This window comes from Alligator mississippiensis, chromosome 15 (genome assembly GCF_030867095.1).
Source record: "Alligator mississippiensis isolate rAllMis1 chromosome 15, rAllMis1, whole genome shotgun sequence".
Lineage (NCBI taxonomy): Eukaryota > Metazoa > Chordata > Crocodylia > Alligatoridae > Alligator > Alligator mississippiensis.
Window position 1 is genome coordinate 16,701,901 of NC_081838.1, and position 26,746 is coordinate 16,728,646.

The following is a 26,746-nucleotide window of genomic DNA, read 5'->3' on the forward strand; positions in this document are numbered from 1 at the left end:
TCACAGCCTATGGCGCATGCGCAGCTACCCCCCCCCCCGGCCGGCGCTTGCGCACTCCGCCCTTTGCGGGCCACGCGCCGGCCCTAGTCCTCGCAGGGCCGCCACTTCCGCTTCCGGTGCGCGGGGGCCCGGGCTGGCCTGACCCCGGGGGGAGGTGAGGGGGGCGAAAGGGGTCAGGATTGGGGGGGGGACCTGTGGGGGACATCAATGAGGTGGGGGGAGGGGCAGGGGCCTGTGGGGGGGCAGTATGTGGGAGGCAGGGGTTGGTGGAAGTGGGTCTAGGGGGAGTGGGGGGAGGGGCAGGTAGCTGGGGGGCAGGGTCTGTGGGGAGGCCATGGGAGGTCAGGGCTAGGGGTGCAAGAACTGGGAGGGGGCAGCAGGGAGGGTCCCACTTGGGGGGCAGGGGATCAGCGGCGGCTCTGTGAGGTCGGGGGGGGGAGCAGCGAAACCGCTGTGCCTGGGCCCGACTGCCGGGTTGCGAGCGCCTCTTCCTGGCCCCCCCTCGGGTGAAAGCGGCAGGCGTTCCCTGCCCCCAGTTCCCTTCCCCATTTGGGCTTCGGTTTGTGGCGTCCCTGAGAGAGGGAAATGTCGGCATCTGCTTCCTCTTCCCCAGGTACCGGCTCAACGCTGCCCCGAGCCTCCACGGTACCCGGGAAGGTTTGGCCCCAAGCTAAACCCTGTGTCTGTGGGGGCAGGAGGGTGAGGGGACCCCCGAGAGGTGTGTCTGCCCCTTTGGGGGCTCACCTCTATGCTGTGCTCATCCCTGGATTTTGCATCTCATTGCAGGTGAGGCCGAGAGCATCCATCGCCTGTTGTGTGGGGCCAGGGCGTGTGATATGTTGAGGACACGAGACCCCTTCCAGACCCTCTGCCCACCTGCTGCTTCCTGCTAGCACCCATCATGTCGGGCTTCATCATCAACGTGGACTTCAGCCTCCATGAGGCCTCCAAGAAGCAGTCAGATGGCAACCAGAAGCACCAGCGCTTTGTGAGGCGGCGCCGGTTCCTGGAGCGGAAAGGCTTCCTCAAGAAGAAGCAGTTGCCCGCACCACAGCAGCAGCCGCAGCCCGCACCCAAAGGGCACGTCTCCCACCAGGGGCAACCCAGGAAGAAGCGGCCAGCGGAGGCAGGGACAGACCACGACTCCTTCCATGCCAGTGGCTTTTCCCACGCACCCAGGACGCTCCCCAAAGGGAAGGATGGGTGTCGTGTTGTCCAGGTTGGCAGGGCCATGGACTCCAGCTCCCAGCTGACCTGCTTCCCTTCCAAAGTGAGGAAGGTGGCAGGATCAATAAAGTCCCTGGCTGGTGTGCACAGAGAAGCTCTGCTGAGCGAGTATGACAGTGGTCTGCCCGCTGCCCCCGTCTCGAGCAAACCCAGTAAGCTGGTGGCCATTGACTGTGAGATGGTGGGTACGGGGCCTGGCGGGCGGACCAGTGACCTGGCCCGGTGCAGCATTGTCAACTACCATGGTGACGTGGTGTACGACAAGTACATCAGACCCATTGAGCCCATCGCTGACTACCGCACCCGGTGGAGTGGCATCCGGAAGCACCATATGAAGAATGCCACCCCCTTCAAAACGGCCCAGAAGGAGGTGAGTGCCCAGGGCTGGGGGTGGGCTGGGGTCTGGTACAGGCTTGCAGTGGGGGGCACACTCTTTCCAGTCCATTCCAAAGCCCTCCAGCAACAGGGAATCTCTTCAGGGGACCTGGTTGAAGGGGTGCAGACACCCTTGCACCTCACTGCCAGCTCTGCTGGATGTCAAGCCAGGAGCTGGGGTCTTCCTGGGTGCCCTTGGCTCTCTAGTGGAGCTGCCCAAAGCTGCCAGAAGCCTCCATGCGCTCTCTGATCCCTTTGCAGCCCCTGTCCCAAATACACTTGTTATAGCCCTTTGTGCCAGTCCCATGCGTCAGGGCAATAGAACCCCCACAGCAGAGGCTGGCATGTAGAAAGCTGGGGGCAGCTCCGGAGACACCGCGTATGATCTTGGGCAGTGTCCTATCTGCAATAGGGCCTGGCTTGTCGGCCCTGTGTGTGAACTGAGAGGAGCAGGAGCTACATCTGCAGCCTCTAGCTCTGCTCTGAGCTTGGGACCTCCTGGCATTGGGATAACAGAGGCCGGGAAACTCATCTTTGTAGGCCCTAGACGTGGACTTCAGTGGGAGGTGTGTGCTTAATGTCTCTGCAAGCCAGGCCTGTAGCTAAGGCTGGTTCTAACCAGGCCTAGCCCCAGAGAAGGTGATAACGGAGCCAAGTCCCCTGCTCACTCACTAGGCTCCATGTGCACGCTGTAGATCCTCTGCCTCTGATCATGCTAAATGCCCACTGGAGAAGACCACAACACCTCTCCTCTCACAGCGGCGGGGTGGGGCTTTTGTCCAGGATCTTGTAATATTTAAATGATGGTGACTCCAGGGGCATTTAGGGTTCCCCAAGGGAACCCCAGCTGCTGGCACCTCCCCTCTCTGAGCTCTGTCTCCATCCCCAGATCCTGAAGCTGCTGACAGGGAAGGTGGTGGTGGGCCATGCCATCCACAATGACTTCAAAGCCCTCAAGTACTTCCACCCCAAGGTGGCAACACGGGACACAGCTCAGATCCCGCTCCTGAACCGCCGTGCTGGCTTCCCCGAGCACGAGACTGCCTCGCTGAAGCGCCTCACCAAGCAGCTGCTGCACCGCGACATCCAGGTACCCACATCTGGCCCAGCTGCTGCCTTCTGGGCAGTCCAGGCCCATCATTTCCCCTGTCCCTTCCCTTGCCGGCCCAGCTCCTGCTGGGCTCCCTGTGGGTCTGAGCATCAGCCGCAGGGAGGCACTCCGGAGCTGTGCTGCTGTGAAGCCCGGCTTATTCCCAGAACCAAGGGAGAGGGGGATCCGGCGCACAGGGATGTGCTGTTCACTGTGTGCCTGGGAGGTGCCGCTAGATACCACTCCAAGGCTCCCTCGTGGGCCTTGTGGTCCTGTGCAACTGGGCTGAGACTCAGGACACCTGGGTTCCATTCTCAGCTCTGCCAGTGACAATGGGGAGCTGGGTGTTGCCATAGGGGCTCAGAGCCATAAGCAGGCTGGGGTGTTATGCAACCACGCCACCTTGGTCCTAACCCTGGGCTTTTTGGTTCCTGGCAGGTCGGCAGGGACGGGCATTCTTCAGTGGAAGATGCCAGGGCCACCATGGAGCTGTACAAGGTGATTGAGGCCGAGTGGGAGAAGCACCTGGCCCTGAGCAGGCAGCAGGAGTGACTTATATGGAGCCAGCCTCAGAGAGGGACTGGCAGGGTTAGAAATAAAGAGCTGCTCCCACCCTGCAGAGGGGGAATGATGGCAGAGCAGCAGCCATCAGATGCTAGGGGCCCTGGCCAGGGTCTCTGGTGCAGCAGGTGTCTGGGAGGGAACACTCACTTGCCGGTTGCCACGCAGTGTGCCTCTCCAGGGGCCCTTGTCTTGGCCCCGTGCTGGGGATGGGGTGGGGTAGGGGAACCCTCTACCTCTGAGCCAGGGCATCCAGGCTTGACCTCAGTGTGTCCCATGACCTGCCTCTCCTGTGCTTCCTCCACCCCCATCTCCAAATCATTCAGACTGGGGGCGAAGGCGTCTCCAGGGGGGCTGCGGCTCTCCCACTGCCAGGGACATCTTCAGGGCTTGTTGGGCATCTGCAGAGCTCTGCTCAAGTGCCTGGCTTCCCCTGGTTCCCAGACCAGGGGCCTGGATGCCTTTTGCCTGCTAGAGCCCCCTCCTCACAGAGGTGAAAGGGAACAGCCCACCTGTGGTGCCCCTATCAGCGTGGGTGGCCAGCTGAAACCTCCCATGTGACAGGCTATACCCATGCTACTGAGGTTAGAATCAGGCTGAGCCTGGGAACCCATTTCTGAACCCCAGAGCCAGCTGATACCAGCTTTTGCCCCCTGCCCCACTTTGCTTCTGCAAGGGGTTCACGGCACATCTCAGTCTGATCTGATGGGCTGGGGCTCTGGACTGGTTCCAGCCCTGCCAGCTCAGTTGGCTGGGTCCATGGAACTGGGCAGGGGACATTGCCACAAATGGGGCATGCCCTGTGTGGGGCCAGGACAGAGTAGGGCCTGGTGTCTGGAGCAGCAGGTTCAGCCCCAGGAGAGCGGCTCTGCTCCTCCCCTGCTACCCTGCTGAGTCTGGGCCTGATGTCTTACATGCGTGGGTATCATCTCCATTGACTCCAGTGGAGTTACTCCTGATTTACACTGGGGACTGCCAGCACAGAACCTGGTCCCACGTGTGGCCTTGAGGCAGGACATTTCATCGCTCTGTACCTCAGTTTCCCCACTGGGGAATGTGACACTGACTGGCCTCCCAGTCATGGTAAGATATAATTGACATGGTGCTCAGAGATAATCCTGGATTGGACTCAGTGCCATCCTGCCTTCAAGGGCCAGGTCCCCTTGCACTGTTAGTCCCCCCGTGCAAGTGCTATAAGCGGAGAGAAGCCCAGGGTGACACTGGCTGTGCCATGGAGCTCAGAGAGAATCGGGGGTGGGGGAGCAGCTCAGCTTTCCCCATCCACATGCAGCTCTGAGCACAGGCTTCTTCTGGAAAGGGGGGCATCTCCCTCTCATTTGACACCAGCAGCCACCAACTGTTTGCTTCTTTGTAGCACCGAGGTGCCTGACAAGGACCTGCTTCATGTTGAAAGCCATTAAAGGACTTGCCTGAGGGAACCCCTCTGTCTCCATGTGCTCTGTGGGGGCGGCATCTGCTGAGCTCCAGGACTTTCCTCATGGCCATCATAAGTCCACCTTCGATGCAGTTCCAGCCACGGGCTGGCTTGCCTTGTTTTGGCATGGCAGGGACCAGAGACCTGCAAGCCATCTGGTTGTTTGGGGGTGACTAAGCTGGAGATGCCTGAAAAGGGGCTGGTGTTAAGCCCCCTCCCCTGGCAGTTGCCTCCTTCACGCTGAGCACCCACCCCTGCAGATCCCTGGGGAAGACCTCAGCCCTCTGCCCATTCCCCTCCTGCATTATCCAGACTCTTCCGAGTGGCCGTATCCCTGCTGGCCTCTCAGCTCTGCCTTGGACTGAGCAGACATGGTTCTGGGTTTCACCATCCTTTGCCACCAGAGGGCACCACAGGCCCAGCAGCAGGGCCAAGCTGTATAATGGGTACAAACCCTGCCGAAACCAGTTTCCAGGGCTCCCCCAGCCTGGCTGGACTGGGGGCAGCTCCCATCTGTCAACCTGAGGCACTGGGCAAGGAGATGCCGAAAGGTCTCTGCAGCGCCTGGCACAACTGAGGGTCCTGATCTCAGCCAGGGCCTCGCTGCTGCAGCTCCTATGCTAACCCAGCACCAACTTTTGCTGTCTCCTCTCTCTCTCCCCCAGGCCTGGATTTGGCCCTGACCATCAACTTGCTCCATTCTGGCCAGGAGGGGCTGGGCCAGCAAAGCTTGATGTGGGGCTGGTGGTTGCAGAAGGGGGGAGAAGCAGCTGCTGCCGGGAGCTGGGCTATGGCCCTCTCTCCTCCACCACCACTGACAGCTGAGGCTGAGCAGGCTCTGGTGAGGGAGCTGCAGCAGTTCCCACATCTTGTTCACATCTGGGTCCCCTTGATGTTGGGAAGCAGCTCAGTGGGGTCAGCACAGGGGCAGGGTGGGGGCTGGCAGCCCAGGGTTTCCAGGCTCCAGTAAATCCAGCCCAGCCCCTAGCAACAAGTCCCTTCTGCTGGACCCACTGGCTGGTGTGTGTGGTGGGAGACCTGGGAGGGGGTCTCAGCACAGCTGTGGGGTCCTGGGGCCGGGCTGGGCTCCCCCAGCCAGCTGGTGCCTGTGGCTGGGCAGGACTGGGCGGCTTCCAGCAGCTGGATGGAGAACCCAGGAGTCCTGGCTCCCACCCTGGCTGCCAGCAGGGCCCTGTGGTTCTTCTAGATGCCTGGCACCATCCCCTGATGCCCTCGCTCTTCCCCACTTCCTCTGCACCAGCTGCCTCCTTGTCCCTATGGTAGCTCCACTCCACCCATCTGGGGCAAGGTAATTAGCACAGCTCATTAGCCTGGCCCATGCTGAATTGCTTAGCTGGGGTCCTTGCCTGCTCTGCTTCCACTCCAGGAAGGAAAGGGTGAGGCTGCTGCTGGGCAGGGTGAATTCACTGCCCTTTGGGTTGCCCAGATGCCAGGGTGGTGGGCCCTGGGGGGTGCTGTCCAGGGGAACATGAGCTCTGGGTGTGAGGTGCCCTGGGGAGTTGGAGCAGAGCAGGGCTGTTATTAGCTGAGCAGGGGGAATGTGGGGAAGGCTGGGAGCCTGGACTCCTGGGTTCTGGCCCTGAGAGGGGGCAATAAGGTGTGTGTGTGGGGGGGTCTGCTGGGGTAAGACTGGGCAGGGGGACAGGACTCTTGGGTGCTATTTTGGGCTCTGGGGGCTGCTGCCAACTCCATGCAATGCATTGGCAGCCTCAAATTATGTTTCCGTGCCTTGGTTTCTCTCTACAACAAAGTATTTCCCTCCCTTGCTGGGATGATCCCCTGAGTGCAAAGGGCTGATAGTAGGGGGGAGGGGGGGCTGCTGCCCTGAGTGGGGGCTTTCTCATCCCCAGCTCTGCCCCAGGCCATGTCCTGAGCCAGCCCCTGCCCCCCCAGATCTCTCCGAGGGTAGCTACACTGTCCATAAGGGGCCAAGAGGGAAAACATCAGGGGCCTGATGGAGTCCCCCACCATCCAGAGATGGTGACTACTGGTGACCTGTCCGGGGGCATGTGGGGAGGGGGGGGCAGAGGCTGACTGCCAAGGGAGGGCTTCTCTACCTCCCAAGAAACGCAGTGATTGCTCTAATTGCCAAGCACTTTAATACCTGCAATTAAAACCCAGTGGGGGAACGGATATGTCCACCAGGCTGGGATGGGAGACTCCGGGAGGCTGCTGCGCTTGGAGTCTGGGGTTTCCTTGCAACTGGGGGCATTTCTTGGTGTGTGGCTATGCCATGCCGAGCTAGGGCTCCCCCAGGCCCCTCGCTGTGTGATGGATGGAGCAGCTGGCCCTGACCCCTGGCCGGGCTTGGCGGGATGGGGGAAGGGGGTCCCTGCCTCCATGCTATGCACGTTGGCTACTAAGTTCCAGCATCCTGCCAAGCCCTTGCACCTGAGTGCAAAGCACCTGGGGAGGCCAGGGCTGCAGCAACCCACTTCTGTCTACAGCTTGGACCCTGACTCCCTGTCTGGGCTTGGGTCCCAGCCACAATGCAGGGTGCTGCTAAGAGCAGCCCGGGGGCTGTGCGGATCTGGCCCCTTCCCCTCCCCTCTGCAGATCTGTTAGCAATTGCATTCCCCAGCCCACAGCCAAGAACAATAGGCCCCTCCCGGCTCATGAAACCAAGCCGGAGGCGGTCAGGAGGGGGGCTGGGCCGGATCCAGCAGAGAGCCAGGGGTTATCATCACATAGCTCGTTAACATGTCAGCCCTAATTGAGGCTCCTGCTCCACTTGGCAGAGCCTCTGCGCTGGGGCCCAGCTCCAAGCACGGCGGCTGGGGAAGCCCCATACGAGGGGCTGAGCTGGTGTGGGGCGGGGGGCTCCATGTTCACAACTGCCTGTGCACATGAACAGCCCTGGAGCCACATTCCCAGCCAGGGGTGCATTAGCTCCCCGGTCTCCAGTTCTGCAGAGACACAAGGGGAGGTATCCAGGGGGCTTGGATGCTGTAGCAGAGGTCTCTGCAAGGCCTGGGAGCACTGGCCATGTTGTGGGGGGGAGCGGCACAAAGCTTCATCTGCAAGCAACTGCCCTGGGTTGACTCCTAATATCTTGTTCCGTTTGTTCCACTCCAGAGGTGGCTGCATTTCATGGCTAAGCTGGCAATCTCCAGGCAGGCTGCATGTGAGCAGCTGCCATTCCTTGGTGAATGAATCACCTCCCAGCATGGCTAATAACCAGCTGCTCGGCCCCACCCAGAGACAGCCGCATTTCATGAGCGCATTGTTAAGACTTTTGTTTGAAACGTCCCAGGCCTGGGACCTGCAGCACCTGGGGGAAGGCAAATCAGATTCACTCCTCGTCTCTGTCCTCCTCCCTGATGGACTGGGGTTCAATTTCGAGTTGATGCAAACCTCCTGTCCCCCTGAAGGAAGCCCGGGCCTCGCCGGCCTGGGACCTATTTGTGGTGTACACTGCTCTCACGTCACCATGGCGAACCAGCCAGATGTTTGACCTTCTTTGCAGGAGGATGGAGAGACAAATTGGGCGGAGAATGGATCAGGGCCCAGAAGTGTCTGAACCATCGGAAAGGACCCATCAGCCAAAGCTGAGCTGGCGTGTGGAGGGGGCAGTTAGAAGTAGAGGACATGTTTCGGGGAAGGCACGTGGAAGTATCCAGGAAGGGGAGAAGCCCTGGGGTCTCGGAAGGTTTCAATCCCACTCTGGAGGAGCACTGGCAGGATGCAAGAAGTAGCTGCAACCTCTGGCAGGAGAGCTGCCCCCTAATCTTAGAGCTCTAAATAGATGCAGGAGGTCTGGGGTCTCTGCCACTGACTCCCCCCATGACCGCAGTCAAGTCCCTGCACATCTTGGCTTTCCCTCAGGGAAATCATGGCTTTGCCCTGTGCCAAGCAGGTGCTGCTGGCTGTCTCTGGACCACTGCAGGCGCTGAGATCCCTGTTGCAACTCTCCTGGAGCAGGGCAAGGAAGTGCTGTGAGCCCTTTGGGGGCAAAGCACCAGAAGGGCTCGGAGATGGAGTGGATGGGATCGCAGTCTGCAGTGGCTCACAGGGCTGGGCTGGCTGAGCCAGGAGCTGGCGCTGAGCTGAACTGAGAGCCAGGCGCTGGAAGCATGGATGTGCCAACCCCATCCCGCAGCCCACCCGCTCCTGATGGGGCTGGAGCAGCCCTGGCCCTGGCCTTGCTGCTGGGCCGCTGGATGTGGACTGAAAGCAGCGTGATAAGGATGGGCCCGCGGGGGTCCCAGGCTTGCTGCGGCTACAGAGCCCTGGCTCTCTGGTGCCCCAGACACCTGGATTCAATTCTTCTGGGTGCTCTGGAGTAAGTAAGCCCCTTTCCCTCCCTGTCCCCAAGGAGCCACTGACTGCCCCAGACAGGCATGGCCTTGTTTGTCCCAAGGTCTGCACTGCAGCAAGGCAGAGGGGACCCTGTGCCAGGCATGTGCCCGCGTCCTTCTCCATGTGCCACGCATGCCCTGGGCCCTGCATTCCCTGGGCTCTGGCAGGTCTTCCCCATGAACACAGAGCCAGTATTAAATAGCAGTAATGACTTCCTGCCTCGTTAGGGAAACAGGAAGTCATAGAAGTGGGTGTCAGGGCAATAGCTGGCTGGCTCGGGGCAGGGCAGGAGCGTGCGCTCTAGGAGCATCCTCGTTGGTCAGTCTGCACTCAGGGCTGTACGTCTCCCAGGGGTCACGGGAGTGGGTCCCCACTGTTCAGTGTCTGTGCCCAGCTCTGTTCTCTGCTGCATCTCTTGGGCTGGAGTCTGCGTGGCTGGGGCTGAGCTGGAAATCCAGGTCTGTGCTGCAGAGACCCGCTCAGCGCCAAGGTTTCCCTTGCATGGGACTGTGGGTTGAGCCTGTGGGTTTTCAGGACCGGGGGTGACAGGACCTGCTCCACATAGACATCCTGGTGCCTTCACATCAGGCTCCCACTGTATCCCAGCATGGCACAGTGGGGCCAAGGCTCCCAGGAGATGGACCCCAGCAGGGCCATGACTGATGGGCAGCAGGGCCTTTGTACCAGGGATCCCTTCAGCTCGCCTTGTGCTTCCCTCCCAGGGTCAGACAACAGGGCCCCAGGATGGATGCAGGAGGCTTCTTGCTAATGCAGGAGGGGGGAAGCCTGGGAGCAGAGAGGGTGCGAGGGGAAGGGAAAGGAAAGTGGGAGTGAAGGAGGAAGAGGAGTGAAGCCAGGGAGAGGGCGCAGGGGTGGGGGCTGCTCCTTTGTTCTGGGCCAAGGTCAGCGCGGGTTCAGAGACGGGAGCCCCGGCTGCTTATCACCCAGACTGGCAGCCCCGGGGCTCCCTTCCCTTCCATGGGACTGAGGCTGTCTGCCCCTGGCACAGCTGGGCATGAAGCTCAGGGAGAGGCAAGGGGGTGGGGGGGAGCTGCTCATCGCTTTCTGGCTTCAGGTAGGCTGGTGGGCATGCATGTGTGTCTGTGAGTGCACACGTGTGTGAAAGTACATGTGCGCCTGTGTGTGCATATGTGTGATGGCATGTGTGTGTACTGTGAAGGGGGGTGTGTGTGTGTGTGTGTGTGTGTGTGTGTGCATGCGCATGTGTGTTTTGGTGCGTGCAGCTGAAGGGGGGGGTGCACGTGTATGTGCGTGCAGTGTAAAGAGTGCATGTGTGTAGTGTGAAGGTGTGGATGTCTGGGTGTGCCTGTGTGTGCAGCTCGAAGGGGGGGGGTGTGCATGCATGTTTATGTTTTGGTGTGTGCAGGCGAAGGGGTGTGTGCACATATGTATGTGCCTGCAGTGCAAAGGGGGTATGTGTGTATGTGTACACGTATGCATTTGTGCCTGTGAAGGCATGTGTATGCATGTGCTTGTGTGTGTGCGATTCTGCCCTAAAGAGTGAGGAAGCCACAGTTCAAGCCCGAGGTACCCAGGCCAGCCGGGGTGGGGGGGGACAGCACGGGGCCCTTTGTGTCTGGCCGGGCCGTGGGAGCCAGGTTACATATGGGTTATAAATGGCCGGTCGTTAAAACTTTTATGCCTTTGCAAATCAGAACCAGGTGCCCCGGCCCCAGCTTGGCGGCAGATGCTGGACCAGCCCTTTCTAGCAAGGGGAGCGCCAGACTCCACTTTCCTTCTGCAGCAGGGGTGCCGGGTCAGAGCAGGGCCAGCCCCTTTCCAGGGGAAGGGGTCATGGGCAGGGGTCAGACGGAGCGAGATAAGCAAGGCAGTGACCTTGGGCTGGGGCAGAGCTATGGACTGCTGGCAGCGCGGGTCAGTGGGTAGTGCAGGTCTGCATTCAGGCAGCATCTCCAAAGCAAGGACTCTGCCTCTGTGCCCAGGGTGAGATCCCTGGAAGGTCTTGCCTAGGCAGTGGCTTGTCCTTGACCCCAGCTAGGGATCCAGGGCTGGCAGGGAGGAATTGGGAACCTGTGTACTTGTTCTGGGCCAGAAGCCCATATCAAGTACCATTAGTTGGGGCTGGGAAGCCTTTCCCCAGCTCCAGTTGCCAGGGGCTGAAGCCTTCTGCATCCTGTTCATCTAACCCCGGCAGCCTTTTGGCCAAGGGAGCTTCCCCTCCTACCCCACCCCGTGCCCCCCGGAGCAGGCTGCAGCAGGTGCCTGGAGCAGAGAGGGGCAAAGAGAAAAATGTGGAGGGGGAAGAAAAGCTTTGGGCTGAGCAGATATGAAGGAGGGAACTTAAACTGCAAAGCACCCCAGCTTTCTGTTCTGGGGTAGATCTGGGCTTGGGCTTTCTCTGGCTGCCCCCTCCAGGCCTGCTGACCCCCCGCACAGGCTCCCGGGTGCAAAGGATCTGGTGGGGACAGCTGGGGGCTGGCAAAAGGAGCTGAGTCTTGCAGGAGAGGATGGGATGCCGTGGGAAGAGAAGGTGGTTTTAGCTGAAGGGGTTAGGGTCATGGCTCAATCCAGGACTCAGTGCGTGCCAGCCATACCCTGATCTGTCCTAGAAGCCAGGCACCCGGGTGCAGGAAAATGCCATGCACAGGGGAGATACTGGCAGCCGTTTTCCCCTCCCCTGCAAGGCCTCTTTCTTGCTGCAACCCAGAGAATCAGGCCCCGCAGTGCAGGGGACGTCTCGGTCGGGGCCAGGGTCATGCCCTGGAAGGGGTGAGAAGTGCTGCCACCACATGGGGGTCTCACAACCCAGCAGGGCCCCATGGCCCATCCTGAGGGATGGGTCACAGCAAGTATGTCCAGCTGCGCTGCATTTCCCCCCCCCTCCCACGGCACAAGGCGGCTTGGGGACTGTTCAAAACCACAAACCATGCACAGGCTGGCTCTTCCTGGATGGGCGAGGGGCTGGGCTGGGAAGCAGCCGGCATGAATCAAGCTGCCGGAAAGCCCTCTGGGATGCCCCTGGAGGGGTGGCTGGGGGAGGAAGGACACCGCTGCACCCGAAGCCCCAGGCAAGGACCAGGCTCATTGGGCCCCTGCCACCCCCAGACCTTTGGCCCAAGGGTTTTGGCACCAGGCTGAATGAAAGGCACAAATCGCGAGCTCAGTGGGGGATCTCATGGGATCTCAGTAGCCATCAGGGGTTGGGGGGCCAAGTGGGAGTATCGTCTTCTTTCTTTTCCATTTCTAGGAGTGGCATCTTTCCTCCCTGCCCCCTAGTCAAGGACAGCCAGAAGCGCCTGGGGGATAGGAAGCAGAGTGGTGGAGAGCCAGCCCCCTGGTGTCCCAAATCCTTCAGCCTCTACGACCCCCAGGCCCTGGCAAAGCCAGAACCGCTGGCCCCTGGCAAAGCTCCCCCAGCCATATGCAGCGAGAGCTCGGGGATGAACAAGGCAGGACACAGGGTGGAAGTGGAGACAAGTGGGAACGGGCAGATCCATCATTGAATGCTGGTGTCCCAGCCTGCGGCTCTGACCGCTGCACTACACTGCCTCAGCATAACCTAGCCTCCATCCACAATGCCTCGTGGACTCGCTATCGTGCTCTGGGCCAGCTCTTGCCCCCCGCCGCGCCTGGTGACGCTCAGGGCTGCACCTGCAATAATATTTGTGGCAGATACAATAATACACCACTGGGAGCCGGCTGCGATTTCCCAACTCAAATCATCTCCTGCGGAAGAAAGGGTTTCAGGCGTGTCCCTTTCTAGGCGTGAATTGTCCATCTTCTGGAAAGACGAGAATTGGCTTATTGGGTCATATCAGCGTTTGGGGGCTTAGGGTTTCCCTTCCCTTCGTTAGAGGAAGTCCTTGGCAGGGCTGCAGTTTTTCAAGGAAGAAGCATTGGGGGACATGGTTGTTCCTTGCAGAAGGAGAAAGGGGTCTTGCTTTTGTAGACGACACCTTGTTATGGGCTGGCAGGTTTGAAGCAGGATCTCGGTTCAGGGGACGGAGCAATGCTAATATTGGCCCTGATAAAGACATCGGGGTGATGCCTGCAGGAAAAGGCTTTTCTGCTGCTAGAGCTCGTGTCTGCGATGGGTGGAGGATGGGGGGCTTTATCCCTTGGGGTGGCTAAGTGGGGAGGTTGCTTACAATGGTCAGGGATGGAGCAGGCTGGGTGATGTGGGGGGCCAGGGAAGAGGGTGGAAGGGGTTTTGGGGGGTACTTATCATGGAATTGGATGTGGGGTCTGGGGCCGTGGGGTCTGGGGCCAGGGTCTCTGGCTGTGCTGAGCAACCCTGTGCATGGCCCATCGCCAAGGGTCCTGGCTGTGAGTGGGGGGGCTACAGGGTGGGAGGCTCAATCCAACTGTTTTCAGAGCCCCATCCAGCTGCGGGAAGGGGGCAAGACGCACCCGCCTTGCGGGGTGCCTGTGGGTCTCCAGCCCGGCCTCCCACCCCCCTCTGTCTGATCCGCTTGGCTTTATTTGCAGAGCGAAGCTGGAATGTTTGTCTCGGAGCCGCCCGCCTGCCCGGGGGCTGCCAGGAAAACAAAGCGGGAAGATGGAGGTGGGGGAGACGGGACAAGGGATTCTCAGGCCTGCCCAGCCGAATTCCTTCCAGATGTGCACTCCCGCCTGGCCCTTGTTCATGGACCTGCTGCATTCCCTTTCCCAGTGATGGGCTCCTCTCCCTGCCCTGTCCAGGCTCCCAGCAAGAGTGAGCAGGGAGATACAGGGGACCTAGCACCAAAGCAAGATGCTGCCCACACCCAGGATCGACCCTCAGGATTCCTGCGTTCTTTTTCCAGCTCCAGGAGGGAGTTAGGTGGGCTAGTGGTTAGAGCAGGGGCTAGCACCAGGACACCTGGGTTCTCTTTCCAGTGCTGTTAATGGAAACCAGCAGCTGACTCTCCAGGGGTTATGACAGCAAAGGGGACCTTGGAGACGGCCCCCTGCCCCGGGTGACCGGGTCTGAGTGTGCAGGGAGCCTGAGACAACAGCTGGCAAGTGGGGCAGCTGCTGTCTGCTTCACGGCAGGGGTGAGAGATAGTTGGGGGGGGTCAGATTAGGAGGTTCATAGTCTTCACTGCGTCATTTTAGGTGGGTTTTTGTAGCACTGGAAGGGAGGCAGGAGATGATCGGCTTCACGGTGAGCCCTTCGCTTCCTGCTCTCTGCTCTATTTCCATCGGATCCTGGAGCCTGCATCGATTCGTGTCCTCCTTTTCCCACCCTGCAACTGCTGAGAACAATCCTTACTTTCCACCCTAAACTGAATGCACCTTTACCTCTAGGACCCTGTTCCTTTCCTGCTTGAAACAGGTTCTGTAGCATCATGGGGTGGCTGTCTGTGCCCCACCCCAGAGCTGGCTGCATTTCAGGGCGGTGGGGCACCTTGTTCCAGGCTTGAGTGCAGCTGTTCCAGCCCTCCCTTGTGGTTCGGGGACATGGTCTTTGCAACTGAGGGTTAAACGGCTACCCCGTTCCACCCCAGAAGTGGCTGCAATCAAATGTGTTGAGCTGGGAGGCACCATACAGCACCCGCTCCGTGTGTTTTGCAAGCCTGTCGAATGTGGCGAAGATGCGACCACCCACACTCACTGTGTCTGCCTCTAACCTCAGTGTCTTGCACACAATAGCTCGCGGGTAACATCATACTTTCCCTCCCTGGATTTTTTGGGGGTCGCCGTTGCAATGCTGTAGGTAAGGTTATGTCAGCCTGCTTTGTTATAAATCCCGTTCTTCGGGGGATTCATGCCTGACAGTAAAAATTCACTCCAGGTCCAAACTTGGCTTGTGAAAATCGCAGCCTAGAAATTAGGGGCGGGAGGTGGGGGTGGGGGTGGGCAGGGGGAGATGGAGAAGGGAAAAACAATCCATCCAGCTTTCCCTGCAAAGCCGAGAAAACCCCAAGAGCCTTCGAGGGGAGGGGGCTGAGCGCTGTTCAGATGCCTTCGGAGTGGGAATCACTGCAGGATCTTTTGGCTTGTGTTTAGCTCACAGTGTTTCATTTAAAAAATAATCGTAGGCATTTAGAGTTGAAAGGGCCAAAAATGTTATGGGACATATGGAGCTTTTTGATCACTTTGGGATGGGTGGGACAGGGAGAAAATCCTCCCTTTCCCTCCATGAGTTTCAAGCCCTGGTGACTTGGCACTGATGCATTTGGAGCCCATCAGGAATTTGGTCTCGCAAACCCATGGTGAGGTGCAGTGCATGCTGGGAAGAGCAGTGTGGCCCAAAGGGCAGAGCAGCAGTTGGTACTCATGATGAGCAAGTCCTTTGCCACCCTGTGCCTCGGTTTCCCCAGTTTGCTCAGTTGCAGAAACTGAGTTTGTCTCAGTGCCTCAAACTGAGGCACTGAGACTCCTTTGTGCCTCAGTTTCTCCATCTGTGATATGGGGGTAATGATACTAACTGTTTTTATACAACACTTGGAGAGCTATTGGTGGCAACCTCCAGGTCAGAGCTGGCAGCAGGGGAGGAGGAGAAGGATCTGGACCAGACAAAGGGTGGGAAGAAAATCTTGACCCCATTTTCCAAATACAGAGCCTGCTACAAGGCCTGTTCTTAGTAACCACTGGACCAGACCCTGCAGTTTTTCACTGTAAATTATTTTAATTGTAGGTAGAGAGAAACACCCATGATTTGAAAGAAGCAAAGAGTAAATTCTTCATGAGAAAGGAGAGATGCACACATTGCGCTCTCTCTTTCTAACACCCCACACAAAATGCCGGGTGTGACACACAGCAACGAAACACCCCCAGCTGTGCAGGGAGATGGGTCCTGCTCTGCAGATGCCAGTCCTTCATCTAACTAGACCCTGAGGAGTTAGAACTAACTAGCTGATCTAATCAGAGGAGCTAATTACATTGGATGATTTGTGCAGAGAGCTAATCTGCTGCAATTTGATGGATAAATAGAATTTGCTCCTCTCCCCTGCTTAGAGAGGGAGGCAAAAGGATAAGCAGGGCTCTCACCCTACTGATACCATCCACCTCAATTAGAGAAACAGATCTCATTAGACAACGATGCAGCCTTATCAGGTTATCACTGGCAGGCTCCTCCTTTATGGTTAAAGGGGCTCTCTCCTGTGCCCTGCAGATGGGTGACTAGTTGCAAAGGCCATCCAAAAAGAGCCACATCCAAACTGGGATAAACCCTGCTGCTTCCCAGGCTGTGCGGAGGCTTTGGAAGAGAGGTGGTGACAAAGACCGGGGCCTGTGTCAATGCGGGGTCTGCTACGGACAGGACTGGGGTCTGGTACGAACATCCCAGCCAACATGTGGGAAGGTTTCTGGGTTTCGGTGGTGCTGGTTTACTGGTTTTCTGACTTATCTACAAAAGCACAAATAACATTGCCTGTGTTTCAGTGGGGAATTTATCAGGTTGAAATGGGAGGGGATGGTCATGTCCTGTCCTTGGCTGGGATGATGTAGTTGGTCCTGCTTGGAGCAAGAGGTCGGACTAGATGTGACCTCCTGAGGTCCTTTCTGAGGTCCCCTTTCTATGCGTTTATGGACACATCCTGTCTCCCTAAAGCCGTGCTTCTCAACCTCCTTAGACTCCTTTGTGCCTCGGTTTCCCCATCTGTGATATGGGAGTAATGATACCAACTGCTTGGAGAGCTATTGATGGAAAGCTCCAGGTCAGAGTGGGTGGCAGACCCTCCCCTCCCCTGGAAAAGCCCAGCTCTTCTCCTACTCACTTTCACTATGAGAAGGTGCCTAGAGCACTTCTGCCCTTTGCAAGGGGATCCCAGAGATCCTAGACAGGTTTGTGAGCTCTGGATTCCTATTAGTATCCTCTGGGGGGGTTTTCTTGTGCATCATGCGTAATTGTTTGCACCTAAATTCACTAATATTGTGCCACAGCACCCTTAAAAAGATCTTGCAGCCCACCCCCAGGGCCTTCCCATAGAGAATCCCTGCTCTAAAACATCTGCTACTATGCGCTGTCAGAGCATAGCTTATTTGTAGTGCCGGACCAAACATTTCCAGCCCCTCTCAGTGGTCTCGGAGACCCCTGGGTGCAAAACGGCCGATTCCTTGGGTCAGCAATGGACAGGACAGGCAGGAGAGGGCATGGAGAAGGTGCTTTTGAGAGCAAAACAAGAAGGATTTGGTGATATTGGAGGTCTGCTCTTTTTCCGAACCTGGATATTTTTGCCTTGTCTAGCCCGGGAATCTGGAGGAAGCTGGGAGAATAATTCATGAGGCGTTAGCACGGCCTAATTTCTCCGGGTTTTTAATCCAGCATGAGTTGTTAATCTTTTGACTTTGTCTCAGGCTGGGAGCCAAGGCAAACTCTCCCCCAGCACAGGGCAGTCTCCCTTTTTTTTTTGTTAAAGGGGACAATGTCGGAGCAGACGAGCTGGAGAAAGTCTTCAATACAAGCACCCTGCTGGCGCATGGGTATTTGTAAGGTTGTCCTCAGGACCCTATAAACAGCTTTTCCAGGAGAGTTGCAAATTGTCAGGGCCTTGGCTGCTCTGTGGTCACTGCCCATGTGTGTCTGCTCTTACCCCAGGGTAGTTCTTGTGGTGTAAGGGCATGGTGACAGGCAGGGATTAGCACCCTGTAGTGCTCAGAGCACTTTGCAATGGGGCAGCAGTTTCCCTAGCCCCACATCCCAGAGGGATTTTGACTGTGACGGAGCTCAGGGGTTGCGCAGAGAGATGCAGAGTCCGTCCTCCAGCCGGGTAAGGAGGCAGACAAAGAAGGAGCAGGCGGGAGGATCTCCGGAGAAGAGAACCCAGGCATCCTAAGGGGGTGGGGTAGTCTTGTGAGCCCCTTCATCCAGAGCAGAAGGCTGGCACCCTCCACGCCTGGGGGTGCCACTTCTGGCCTAATGATCCCACTTCGTTAACTGCTAGGGAGTTGTAAATGAGTGCCCCCACCCCAGCAAAGCCTACCAGCCCTGCCACTGCCCGGGGACTCTCCTGCTCGGTGCCACCAGGCGGAGCTGTTGTTTCGCTCCAGGTCCTGGGACCCCCCAACACCCAGGTGGCCCCCCAGTCCGGCCTCAGCACCCCTCCGGCTTGCCCCCAGCCTGCCCCCAGAGAGGGGTTCATTCTTCCCGTCTCAGAGACAGGCGCTGATTGGGGTCCCCTCCACAGCCCCCCGAGATGCCTGGGAAATGCCGCATCCTGCTCCAACACTTGTGCATGTTGGGGGTCTGACCTGACTGCAGCCCCCCTAAAATGAGACCATATATCTCCCTATCTATAGATAGGGAGACATCCCAATAGATAGGGAGAGATCTATATATTGCACCAATTACAGGAGCACCCACCGGTGCTAGGTGCTGTTGGGGGTTCAGGCCAGGATCCCTGTTCCCCAGTGGAGCTTTGAGTGGGGCAGATAAAACCCATTCAGTTGAACCCGGTCTGGGATGGGAGAGAATGGGGTTGGACTGTTGTGGGGGGGTCCTAGACATGGGATTGCACAGGATGGGGCTGTGCCCCCTGCCACGGAGATTGGGGGCCGCATGATCCCTCTGCACTGGAGGCTCCCAAAGCCCTTGGGCAGGTCCCCCAGGCTGACCAAGGGCAGAAGGGGAGGGCCCCCAGGTGAGTGGGGGGAGCTGCTCTCCTCCTCTCCCAGGAGCACGGGGGAGGGACTAGACAGGGCGGCTGAGCCATAAAATGACACATCGGAGCGGGAGCGGGGGGAGAAAGCCTGGCGGAGCCGGGAGAGGAGGCTGCGGCCGGGCAGGGACGGGGGAGCCGCCTCGGGAGCCATCCACGCCCAGCAGACAGTGAGAGACCCCGGCCCGGCCATGCCCAACTTCTCCGGCAACTGGAAGATGAAGAGCTCGGAGAACTTCGAGGAGCTGCTCAAGGCGCTGGGTGAGCGGCAATGGGTCGGGCTGCGGAGCCGCACCCGCGGGGCTCGTGCTGAGCTTGATGTGGGGGCTCAGTCCGGAGTAACCCGGGCTGCTGCAGGTGGGGAGGGTTTTGTCTGCCCCCCACCCCCTTCTCTGATCCAGGGGGTGGGGGTGGATGCAGCCGCCCCCTGCCCGGGAGGGGGGAGTCCCCTGAGCCGGCCTGCCTCAGTTTCCCCGCTCCATGCCCCAGGCTGGAGGAACCGCGGGGTGCAGGGAGGGAGATGGGGCTGCGCAGGTCCTAGCAAGAGCAGAAGCACATTCAAGTTGGGGAAGGGAGGGAGCCGGGGGCTTGGGTCTGGTCCCAGACAATGCACAGAGCTCGGGTGTGTGAGTGTGAGTGCGAGTGTGCATATGTGTGTGTGTGTGCGCCAGGGCCATCGCGGACCTCCTGCAGTCGGAGCGAAGGAGCGATAACACCTGTAAGAGACACCGAGCAGGCGCCAGTGCGCTGAACCCTTCCCATCGCAGTCTGTATCTTCACCTCCTGAAAGGGCTTCTTCATGCAAGGGGGGGGGGGTGGGGAACAGGCCTGAGCCATCCCTGTTTGGATCCCTGGGGCGCCACAGCACGTGGGGACCACGCGTGCACCCATTGTACAGATAGGGAAACTGAGGCATGGTTAAGGAGGCAAAGTCTCTGGCCTCAGAGACCCCCCAGGAAGCCCAGGACTGGCGCCAGGGGCAGAAGCTAAGAATCCCGGGCCTGAGCTGCCCCCTGCTCTAACCACTGGCCCAGGCTGCGTCTAGGCTTCCTTCCACCTCCCCCTCCCCAAGCGCCAGCTGCTGGATTTCCTCCCCCCGGCTCTGGAGTGGTATCGCAGGACAAGCCTGGCTGGCAGCGTTCATGTCGCAATCAGATGATATCCCCCAAGCTGAGGGCTAGGCTGCTGGATGCGGCCGGGTGCAGGGCGGGGATTGCTATAACAGCTGTCTGGCTTGGCTCGGCTCCGGCGGTGCTCATGGGATGCAGCTCGGGAGTGGACACGTGTCCCTGCAGAGACCCCCGCCCCAAGGCTGGGGATCAGGGCCTCACAGCCCTGCCAACAAGCAGCCTCGTGCCCCCTGCTCCCCAGGGTGCTCTTGTCTGGGCCTGTGCCCACTGCAAGGCAAAGTGGGCAAGGCAGAGGGCACACATGTGCACCGTGTGGGTGGGCATGAGGCATCCCACCCTACTGAGCACCTCAGGGGGAGGAGTGCTATGTGTGACACCTCATTTCCACTCCTGGCGCTGCCACTGCCTGCTGGGAGACCTTTGCCAAATCCCTTTGTCTCGCTGCCTCAGTTTCTGCATCTGTGGAATGGGAGTGACGTTGAGTTGAGGCTCAGAGATCCACCTGGCATCTGAAGCACGTGGTAGCACCGAGGGTTCCCCCAGGGTAAAATTGCTCCTTGACAACTCAGCCCCTCTTGCCTTTGCATCTTGGAGGGGGGCTGGTGGAACCCAGGCAGCCGGGCTTTAAAAAGCACCAGGCTTTTCCAGCTGAGCTTGAAACAGGCAGCGCTGCTTGGGGTCAGCCAATATGACACAACCCCCCCCACCCCTGAAACCCACTCAGGCCGGGAGGGCTGGACCAGCCCCTTGCAGCCTGGGAGGGGTGTATCCCTTCTCCCCACCTGGGGTAGGGCTGGGCATCTTCTCCTGTATTACAGACCTGGCCCTGAGGCAGAGTTGAAGCAACTTGTCCAAGGGCCCCTGGGCAGTCGGTGGCAGAGGAAGGGAAACCCCAAATTAACCCTTTGCTTCCTGGTGGCATTGAATTGGAGGGAGAGGCCTGGAGATATTTAGCTTGGGGCGGGGGAAACCATCTCCTCCAACAGCAGTTTTATCACTCCAAGTCTTTCTTTGCTGGTGATGCTGGTGACCCCAGTGTTGCCCATTGCCAGGGGTTGTTCTGTGTTTTTCAGGAGGGGAAACTGAGGTACAAAGAGGCAGCCCATCCACCACCCGGTGGAGCCTCCAAGGGTGGTGGGAGTGGTGAAGAACCTGGCAGTGGCATGGGGGGGGATGTGAGATGGGGGAGCAGGAGGGGCTTGGCAGTGGCATTTGGGGAAGGGGTGGTTTGTGGCAGGAGGGGATCCGGCTCAGGGTCTGGCTGACCCTGGATCCCACCTGGAGGCAGGGAGCTGCCTTGAGGACAGACCTAGCAAGCAGGAGCTGGAGAACAATGGAAACCCCCTCCCCCACAACCCTGGAGAACAATGAAGAGCTGCTCTCCCGCTCCCAAACCTGCTGGGCAACAGTGGCTCCCTCCCCTCCCTGGAGCAGGCCTCCACGGCTACCCGCTTCCATGCAACCCCATCCCAAGCCCCTAAGGATGGGGATACACCCTGCCCGCGCCCCCTCCCCCTGCAACGGATGGAGCAGAATATTTTCCAGCCGAGGGGCTCGGCGCGAAATACTTGGGGATAATTATCACTTGCTTCTATTTCACTCCCGCACCCCCCCTTCCTCTCCCAGCCCAGCCCGGCGGAGAAATAAATCTGCCAGCGATAGCGTAAATCTCTGCCTTTCCCACGGCGGCGAAGCAGGGTCCCGGCTCTTATCAGCCTGGGTTTTATTGGCATCGGAGCTGCCGGAGGGGAAGCGGATCTCTCTTGGCACCTTGGCTGCGAGGGAAAGGGGGGGACTCCATGGAAAGGGCCTGATGAGATAACGAGTCATTAAATTTCAGCCTGGGACAGAGCCAAGTGAGGCGGGGCGGGGGGCAAGGGTCCCCAACCCGTGTGCGAAGCCAGTTGCCCCCCTGACAACACCCGAGGGACTGTCAGGGTTTTCCTCCTGCGGCCCCCATTGGAGATCGCTTTACTTGGCAGCCGCTTGCGTATGCCAGTTCAGAGGAGAAATGCCAGGTGGGGGTCTCGGGAGGGCATTGGGGCCACATTCGCCAGGGCACCTGGGCTTTGAGGCTGGCCCTGCGTGGCGGGTGGGCTTCTTCAGTCCCTCTGGCCCTGCGTGTCCTGACTCTTGCTTTCTTTTCCTACGAGAGCTGGTGTGATTCCTGGAGCTGGGGCTTTACAGGCACTCATGGAGCCCTGTGAGGCAGCATTCTCTAAGCTGCGTGGTGTGTGCGACTGCACAGGCGTGCCTGGCAGTGTGGCCTGAGGACGCCTGCGTGGCCACGCATGCCACGCAGCTTAGGGGGAACACTGCTATGAGGCCCACAAAGCTGCGGCCGAGGCTTCTGGTTGAAGGCTCTGCCTCTTCCCCTTGCCCATGTGAATGCCCCTCCCTGCCTCATTCGCTCCCATTCCACAGCTGGAGAAACTGAGGCAGGGAGGCCAAGGGAGTTGGCAAAGGTCTTCCAGAAAGTCATTGGCAGCGCCAGGAGTGGAAACAAGGTGTCAGCCCACAACGCTGCCTGGGGTCCTTCCAGTGCAGCTCCCACCAGGGAGCTCAGCAGGGTGGGGTGCCTCACGCCCTCCTGCACAGTGCACACACGTGTGCCCTCTGCCTTGTCCCCTTCGCCCTGCAGGCTGGACACCAGAAAAAGACTCACCCATGTCCTGTTTCTCCTTCTGGGACTGGCGTGCCCCTCTCGACTGCAGCCCCCATGTCGTGGTGGCAGTGACCCCCCAGAAGAAGCTGCAGGCCAGAGCCAGGGACTGGGAGCTGGGAGGGGAGAGCCCGAAACAGCCCGGCCGTGGGAGCGGGGGCGCCAGGCAGGCCGAACAATGGGGGGTCTGTGCCGGGCTGGGCCCTGGGGCTCACGGCCAGACCTCTGCCAGGAAAAATCTGCCCTGCAGCTTTCCACGGCCAGAGGTTAATCCGGCTCCCAGGGCTCAGTGCACGGCGGCCCCCCCTCCTCGTGTGACACCCAGGGATGTCGCACGCCTGGGGGCTCCCAGACCCCTGAGCTGGGGTAAGCCGGTGCTGTCAGCTGGGTTGCTCGCCTCCTTTGGCCTGATCCTGATGACTCCCTCCCCTGATCTGCACATCATGGAGATGGGGGGCAAGGAGAGGGCACCCCTGGCTGGAAGCCTCCCACCCACCTGCCCTGCCCCAGCAGGGGAGCCTGGAGCTGGGCCAGCTCCTGGCATGGAGCCCTGGGCAAGCAGGCTGGGTGGGTCACCAGGGCTCATCCTGCCCCCTCCTCACCCCTAGCCCCTGCCTGGCATGTCAGTGAATGCCCATGTGTCTGCATGGCTGTCTGCAAGGGGGGGGGCGGGGCGGGTGTGCACATCTGTGTGCATGCTTCTATGTCTGTGTCTGTGTGTGCATCTGGGTGGGTACACGTGTGTGTCTGCATTTATGGTTGCATGTATGTGTCTGTCTCTGTGTGCATGATATATGTGCATCTGTGTTTGTGTACGCACGTTTCTGTTCTTGTGTGCATATCTTGTGAGTGCACATGTGCATCTGTGTATGCATGTGCATGTGTCTGTCCATGTCTCTAGGTGTGCATGTCTTGTGTGTGCATCTGTTTGCATGTGTGCATGCATCTGAGTGTCTCTGTGCATGCATCCGTGTCTGTGTGTGAGTGCATGTCTCTCTCCATGTATCTGTGTCCGTGTGTGTATGTGTCCATTTGTGTGCATGTCCGTCTGTGTGTGCATGTCTTGTTTGTGCACTTGTGTCTGGGTGCATCTGTGTGTACATCTGTGTGTGGGTGTGTGTATGCGTGTGTGTGTCAGGGTGTGTTTGTGCACATCTGTGTCTGTGTGAGTGTCTTGTCTGTCTGTGTGTCTCTGTGCCTGGGTGTGTATACATATGTGTGTCTGTGTGCACGTGCACGCGCGTGCATCTTGTCATCAATCATTCCCCTCGCTGAAAAATAACCCCACAGTGGCCCCCAGGATGGCGGCTGACTTGCAGAGCCCATCAGCCCCCCTCCGAGGCAGGCGAGAGCCACTTGACCCCGCTGGCCTGCAGGAGGGAGATGCCGCAACTCACCTGCAGCCCAGATGTGCAGGGCCAGGGCTGTGGTGCTACCCTGAGGCTTTCCCACTCCTCTTGGGGAGAGGTCCTCTCTTCTCCCAGCCTCAGGGGAGCCAGCTGCCCCACGCCAGCTTGCTCATGGGGTCCCACCCCACCCGTGGCCTGACCTGCTCCCCTCCACAGGCGTCAATGTGATGCTGAGAAAAATCGCAGTGGCCGCGGCCTCCAAGCCGGCAGTGGAGATCAAGCAGGACGGAGAGACCTTTTACATCAAGACCTCAACCACAGTGCGCACCACCGAGATCCACTTCAAGATTGGTGAGGAGTTTGAGGAGCAGACTGTGGATGGGCGGCCGTGCAAGGTGAGGGGGTGTGGGGGCTGTACTGTTGCCGGGGGGGACCCTGGATGGGGCAGGTCTTGGCTTGGGGTCTTCTGCACCCATCAAAGCCCAGGGCAGAACAGGGTGTGAAGGCGCTGCAACAAACAGGGCTTTTGCCAGCTGGGTCTGAGACACCCTGTGCAAACCCAAGACTCCAGCTCTTAGTGTGATACTTGCACACACATGTGTGTGCATACACTTGCCAGGGCTCCAGCTCTCAGCATGATACCTCCACATGTATGTGCCAGCACACACCCCAAGACTTGTCCTCTTAGCATGATACGTGTATGTGCATGCCCAGCTCTTTTCATGTGACTCATGCACATGTAGGTATGTGCCCATGCCCTGTGACTCCAGCTGTCTTAGCACGACACTTGCATATGCACGTCCACCATGTCACACCCCTGGAGTCCAGCTTAGTTGGTGCAACACCCATGTGTACACCTGCGTGCACTGCCCCTGGACTCCAGCTGTTTTTATATGACACGCACATGTATCTTCTGGAGTCCAAGTCACTGGGTATGATGTGTGTGTACACCCCCGCTCCCCGGTATCTGTGTTTTGCATTGATCTCATGCACAAATGCACATGCACACATGCACCCCCCCGTTATCTGTGCTTTGCATTGATCTCACGCATACATGCACACATATGCACACCCCCCTGTTATCTGTGCTCTGTGTTGATCTCACACACGTGTGCACACACACGCACATGCCCCCATTATCTGTGTTTTGCATTGATCTCACACACACACAAACATACCCTGTGGGGACAAACCCAGCATCCGCCTGCTCCAGAGGGTGGAACAAATGGCCAACACCTGGCTGCGCTAACGAGGCCCTGCTGTTCCTCTCCTCCCTGGCAGAGCTTGGCCAAATGGGAGAGCGAGAACAAGATGGTGTGTGAGCAGCGGCTGCTCAAGGGCGAGGGGCCCAAGACAGGCTGGTCCAGGGAGATGACCAATGACGGGGAACTCATCCTGGTAAGGCCAACTGCAGCGTGCGAAGCGTTAACCCCAAGGGGGTACTCGGGGGGGAATCCCTCCCAGTGTATCAGAGACCTTGATTTCCCTTCCCATCCTCTGCTCTGTTTCACCAAGGCTCTCTTAAGGGTGCTCAGGCCCTACGTCCAGAATTGGGGCCCTTGGTGCCCCAGGATGTAGTGCCGATGCCCCAGCAGTGGGCGTCGGGCCCTGGTATCCCCTGACATCCACTCTCATCCTTTCTAGACCATGACAGCTGATGATGTCGTCTGCACGAGGGTCTACATCCGGGAGTGAGGCTCCGGCAGGGCCGCACCGGGCTCCTATGGCCCCAATCCTGCCCCCTCCACAGACCTCCAAGACCCCTGGCATGGAGACCCAACCCAGGTGCCCCAGAGGCCCCACTCCACAATCACCCCTGCCCCTTTGCCCTGCCACCTCCATCCCATCCCGGCACAGCAGGGTTCAAGCAACTCTGATTAACCCCTCATGGGCTTGTCCTGTCCAGCCCCAGCAGTGGGTGCTTCACCCTTGCACCCTTCCCATTTGCCCAATGACACCAACAGTTTTCCCATCTGCTGCAAACCCAGCTGCCCCTTGATGCCTGTGGGAGCCTAGCAGCTTGCCCAAACCCTGGAAGCCTGCAAGACCGCAATGCCTTCAGTGCAATTTGAAGGACCCTTTGCTCTCTGGGGTGGCAGGGAATAGCCCAGCTGTGCTGCCTTTGCCAGAAATAGCGGTGCAAGCACTTGTGCATAAACTGGAATAAGAGCGTCCACATGCAGGAGATGCCCAGCGTTAAGGAAACTGGGGTCATCCTTGAATTGGGACAGCCCTGCTCCCTGACTTCCTTCCAACCCCATCTCCCCCAATTCCTGACTAGACCCCTCCCTTTGCCTCTCCTGCCCCATCAAAGCCATCTCCATGCCTGCCTGCCCCCCTCCAAGCACCATGTGCTTTTCCAACCTGCATCCATGTCCCAGGGCCTCGCCAAAATTGTCCGTGATCTTACCTGTCCAAACAGGATCCTTCCCCCTCCATGGAGGTTTCCCTCCCCGGTTCCCTCCCCGCCCCCAGACAACAGTTCAAGACGAGAAGTGGAAAGTGCTGTGCGTTCCTTTTTAATTTCCCCTGGCTTTGATTTTTGATTTTATACAGAATATTTTTTCATATGCCCCTAGGAAGAACCTGTAGTGTTGTCTAGACATGCTCTTTTCCCCATGTAGAGCCTTGAAACTCTTGCTCGCTCGCTCGCTGTCTCCTGTCCTGGTAGTTTATCCTCATTTTTCTTTGTTTGAGTATTTATTTGTTAATATTTTATTAAAAAGGAAGCAATCCACACCACAAAAGAAATCCCAGCCCCAGCCAGCCAGGCCTCCAGGGATCTTGCCTTGAACGTCGTGTCCTTCTGGACGCCTCTTTCTTTTAATAAATGTCTCACAAGTTACTTCCTTGTCTTGGTTATGGTTGGAAATTAGGACCATTTCTTGTGAGCATTACAGCATTAAGTCATGAGCTTGTGACAATGGGGGATTGCTGAGACCGAGAGGAGAATGGGGTTCCTCCCGGGATTAGGACGACGTCTGATCCATTCGGAGGAGATCCAGCCAGGCCGTATTCCCTGGATATCTTG

General features: G+C 58.7%; 2 protein-coding genes across 4 annotated transcripts; both read left to right on the forward strand.

The window, feature by feature from the left end:
• Positions 1-29: 29 nt before the first annotated feature.
• On the forward strand, positions 30-4,692 carry ISG20L2 (interferon stimulated exonuclease gene 20 like 2). Of its 3 annotated transcripts, none has more exons than XM_059719150.1 (4): positions 30-116; positions 787-1,597; positions 2,492-2,692; positions 3,131-4,692. In XM_059719150.1, exons 2-4 carry the CDS (start codon positions 902-904, stop codon positions 3,242-3,244), a joined length of 1,011 nt encoding a protein of 336 aa, XP_059575133.1. In that variant the 5' UTR covers positions 30-116; positions 787-901; the 3' UTR covers positions 3,245-4,692. The 3 variants fall into 3 exon arrangements, with proteins under 3 accessions (XP_059575133.1, XP_059575131.1, XP_006275928.1); XM_059719148.1 differs by having other exon boundaries at positions 51-154; XM_006275866.4 differs by lacking the exon at positions 30-116 and adding an exon at positions 403-613.
• A 13,958-nt stretch (positions 4,693-18,650) lies between these two features.
• CRABP2 (cellular retinoic acid binding protein 2) lies at positions 18,651-26,560 on the forward strand. The gene is made up of 4 exons (XM_006275867.4): positions 18,651-18,835; positions 23,932-24,110; positions 24,997-25,113; positions 25,360-26,560. The coding sequence occupies exons 1-4, from the start codon at positions 18,766-18,768 to the stop codon at positions 25,408-25,410; spliced, it is 417 nt and encodes a 138-aa protein (XP_006275929.1). The 5' UTR covers positions 18,651-18,765; the 3' UTR covers positions 25,411-26,560.
• The last annotated feature ends 186 nt before the right edge of the window (positions 26,561-26,746 follow it).

What these genes read in the sequence shown, in the direction of transcription:
- CRABP2 (XM_006275867.4), top strand. Translation starts at nt 18,766, where the DNA reads ATGCCCAACTTCTCCGGCAACTGGAAGATGAAGAGCTCGGAGAACTTC. An exon ending in TGGATGGGCGGCCGTGCAAG is followed by an intron (nt 24,111 to 24,996) that starts GTGAGGGGGTGT and finishes CCTCCCTGGCAG; the next exon opens with AGCTTGGCCAAATGGGAGAG. An exon ending in ATGACGGGGAACTCATCCTG is followed by an intron (nt 25,114 to 25,359) that starts GTAAGGCCAACT and finishes CATCCTTTCTAG; the next exon opens with ACCATGACAGCTGATGATGT.
- ISG20L2 (XM_059719150.1), top strand. Translation starts at nt 902, where the DNA reads ATGTCGGGCTTCATCATCAACGTGGACTTCAGCCTCCATGAGGCCTCC. An exon ending in TCAAAACGGCCCAGAAGGAG is followed by an intron (nt 1,598 to 2,491) that starts GTGAGTGCCCAG and finishes CTCCATCCCCAG; the next exon opens with ATCCTGAAGCTGCTGACAGG. An exon ending in TGCTGCACCGCGACATCCAG is followed by an intron (nt 2,693 to 3,130) that starts GTACCCACATCT and finishes GGTTCCTGGCAG; the next exon opens with GTCGGCAGGGACGGGCATTC.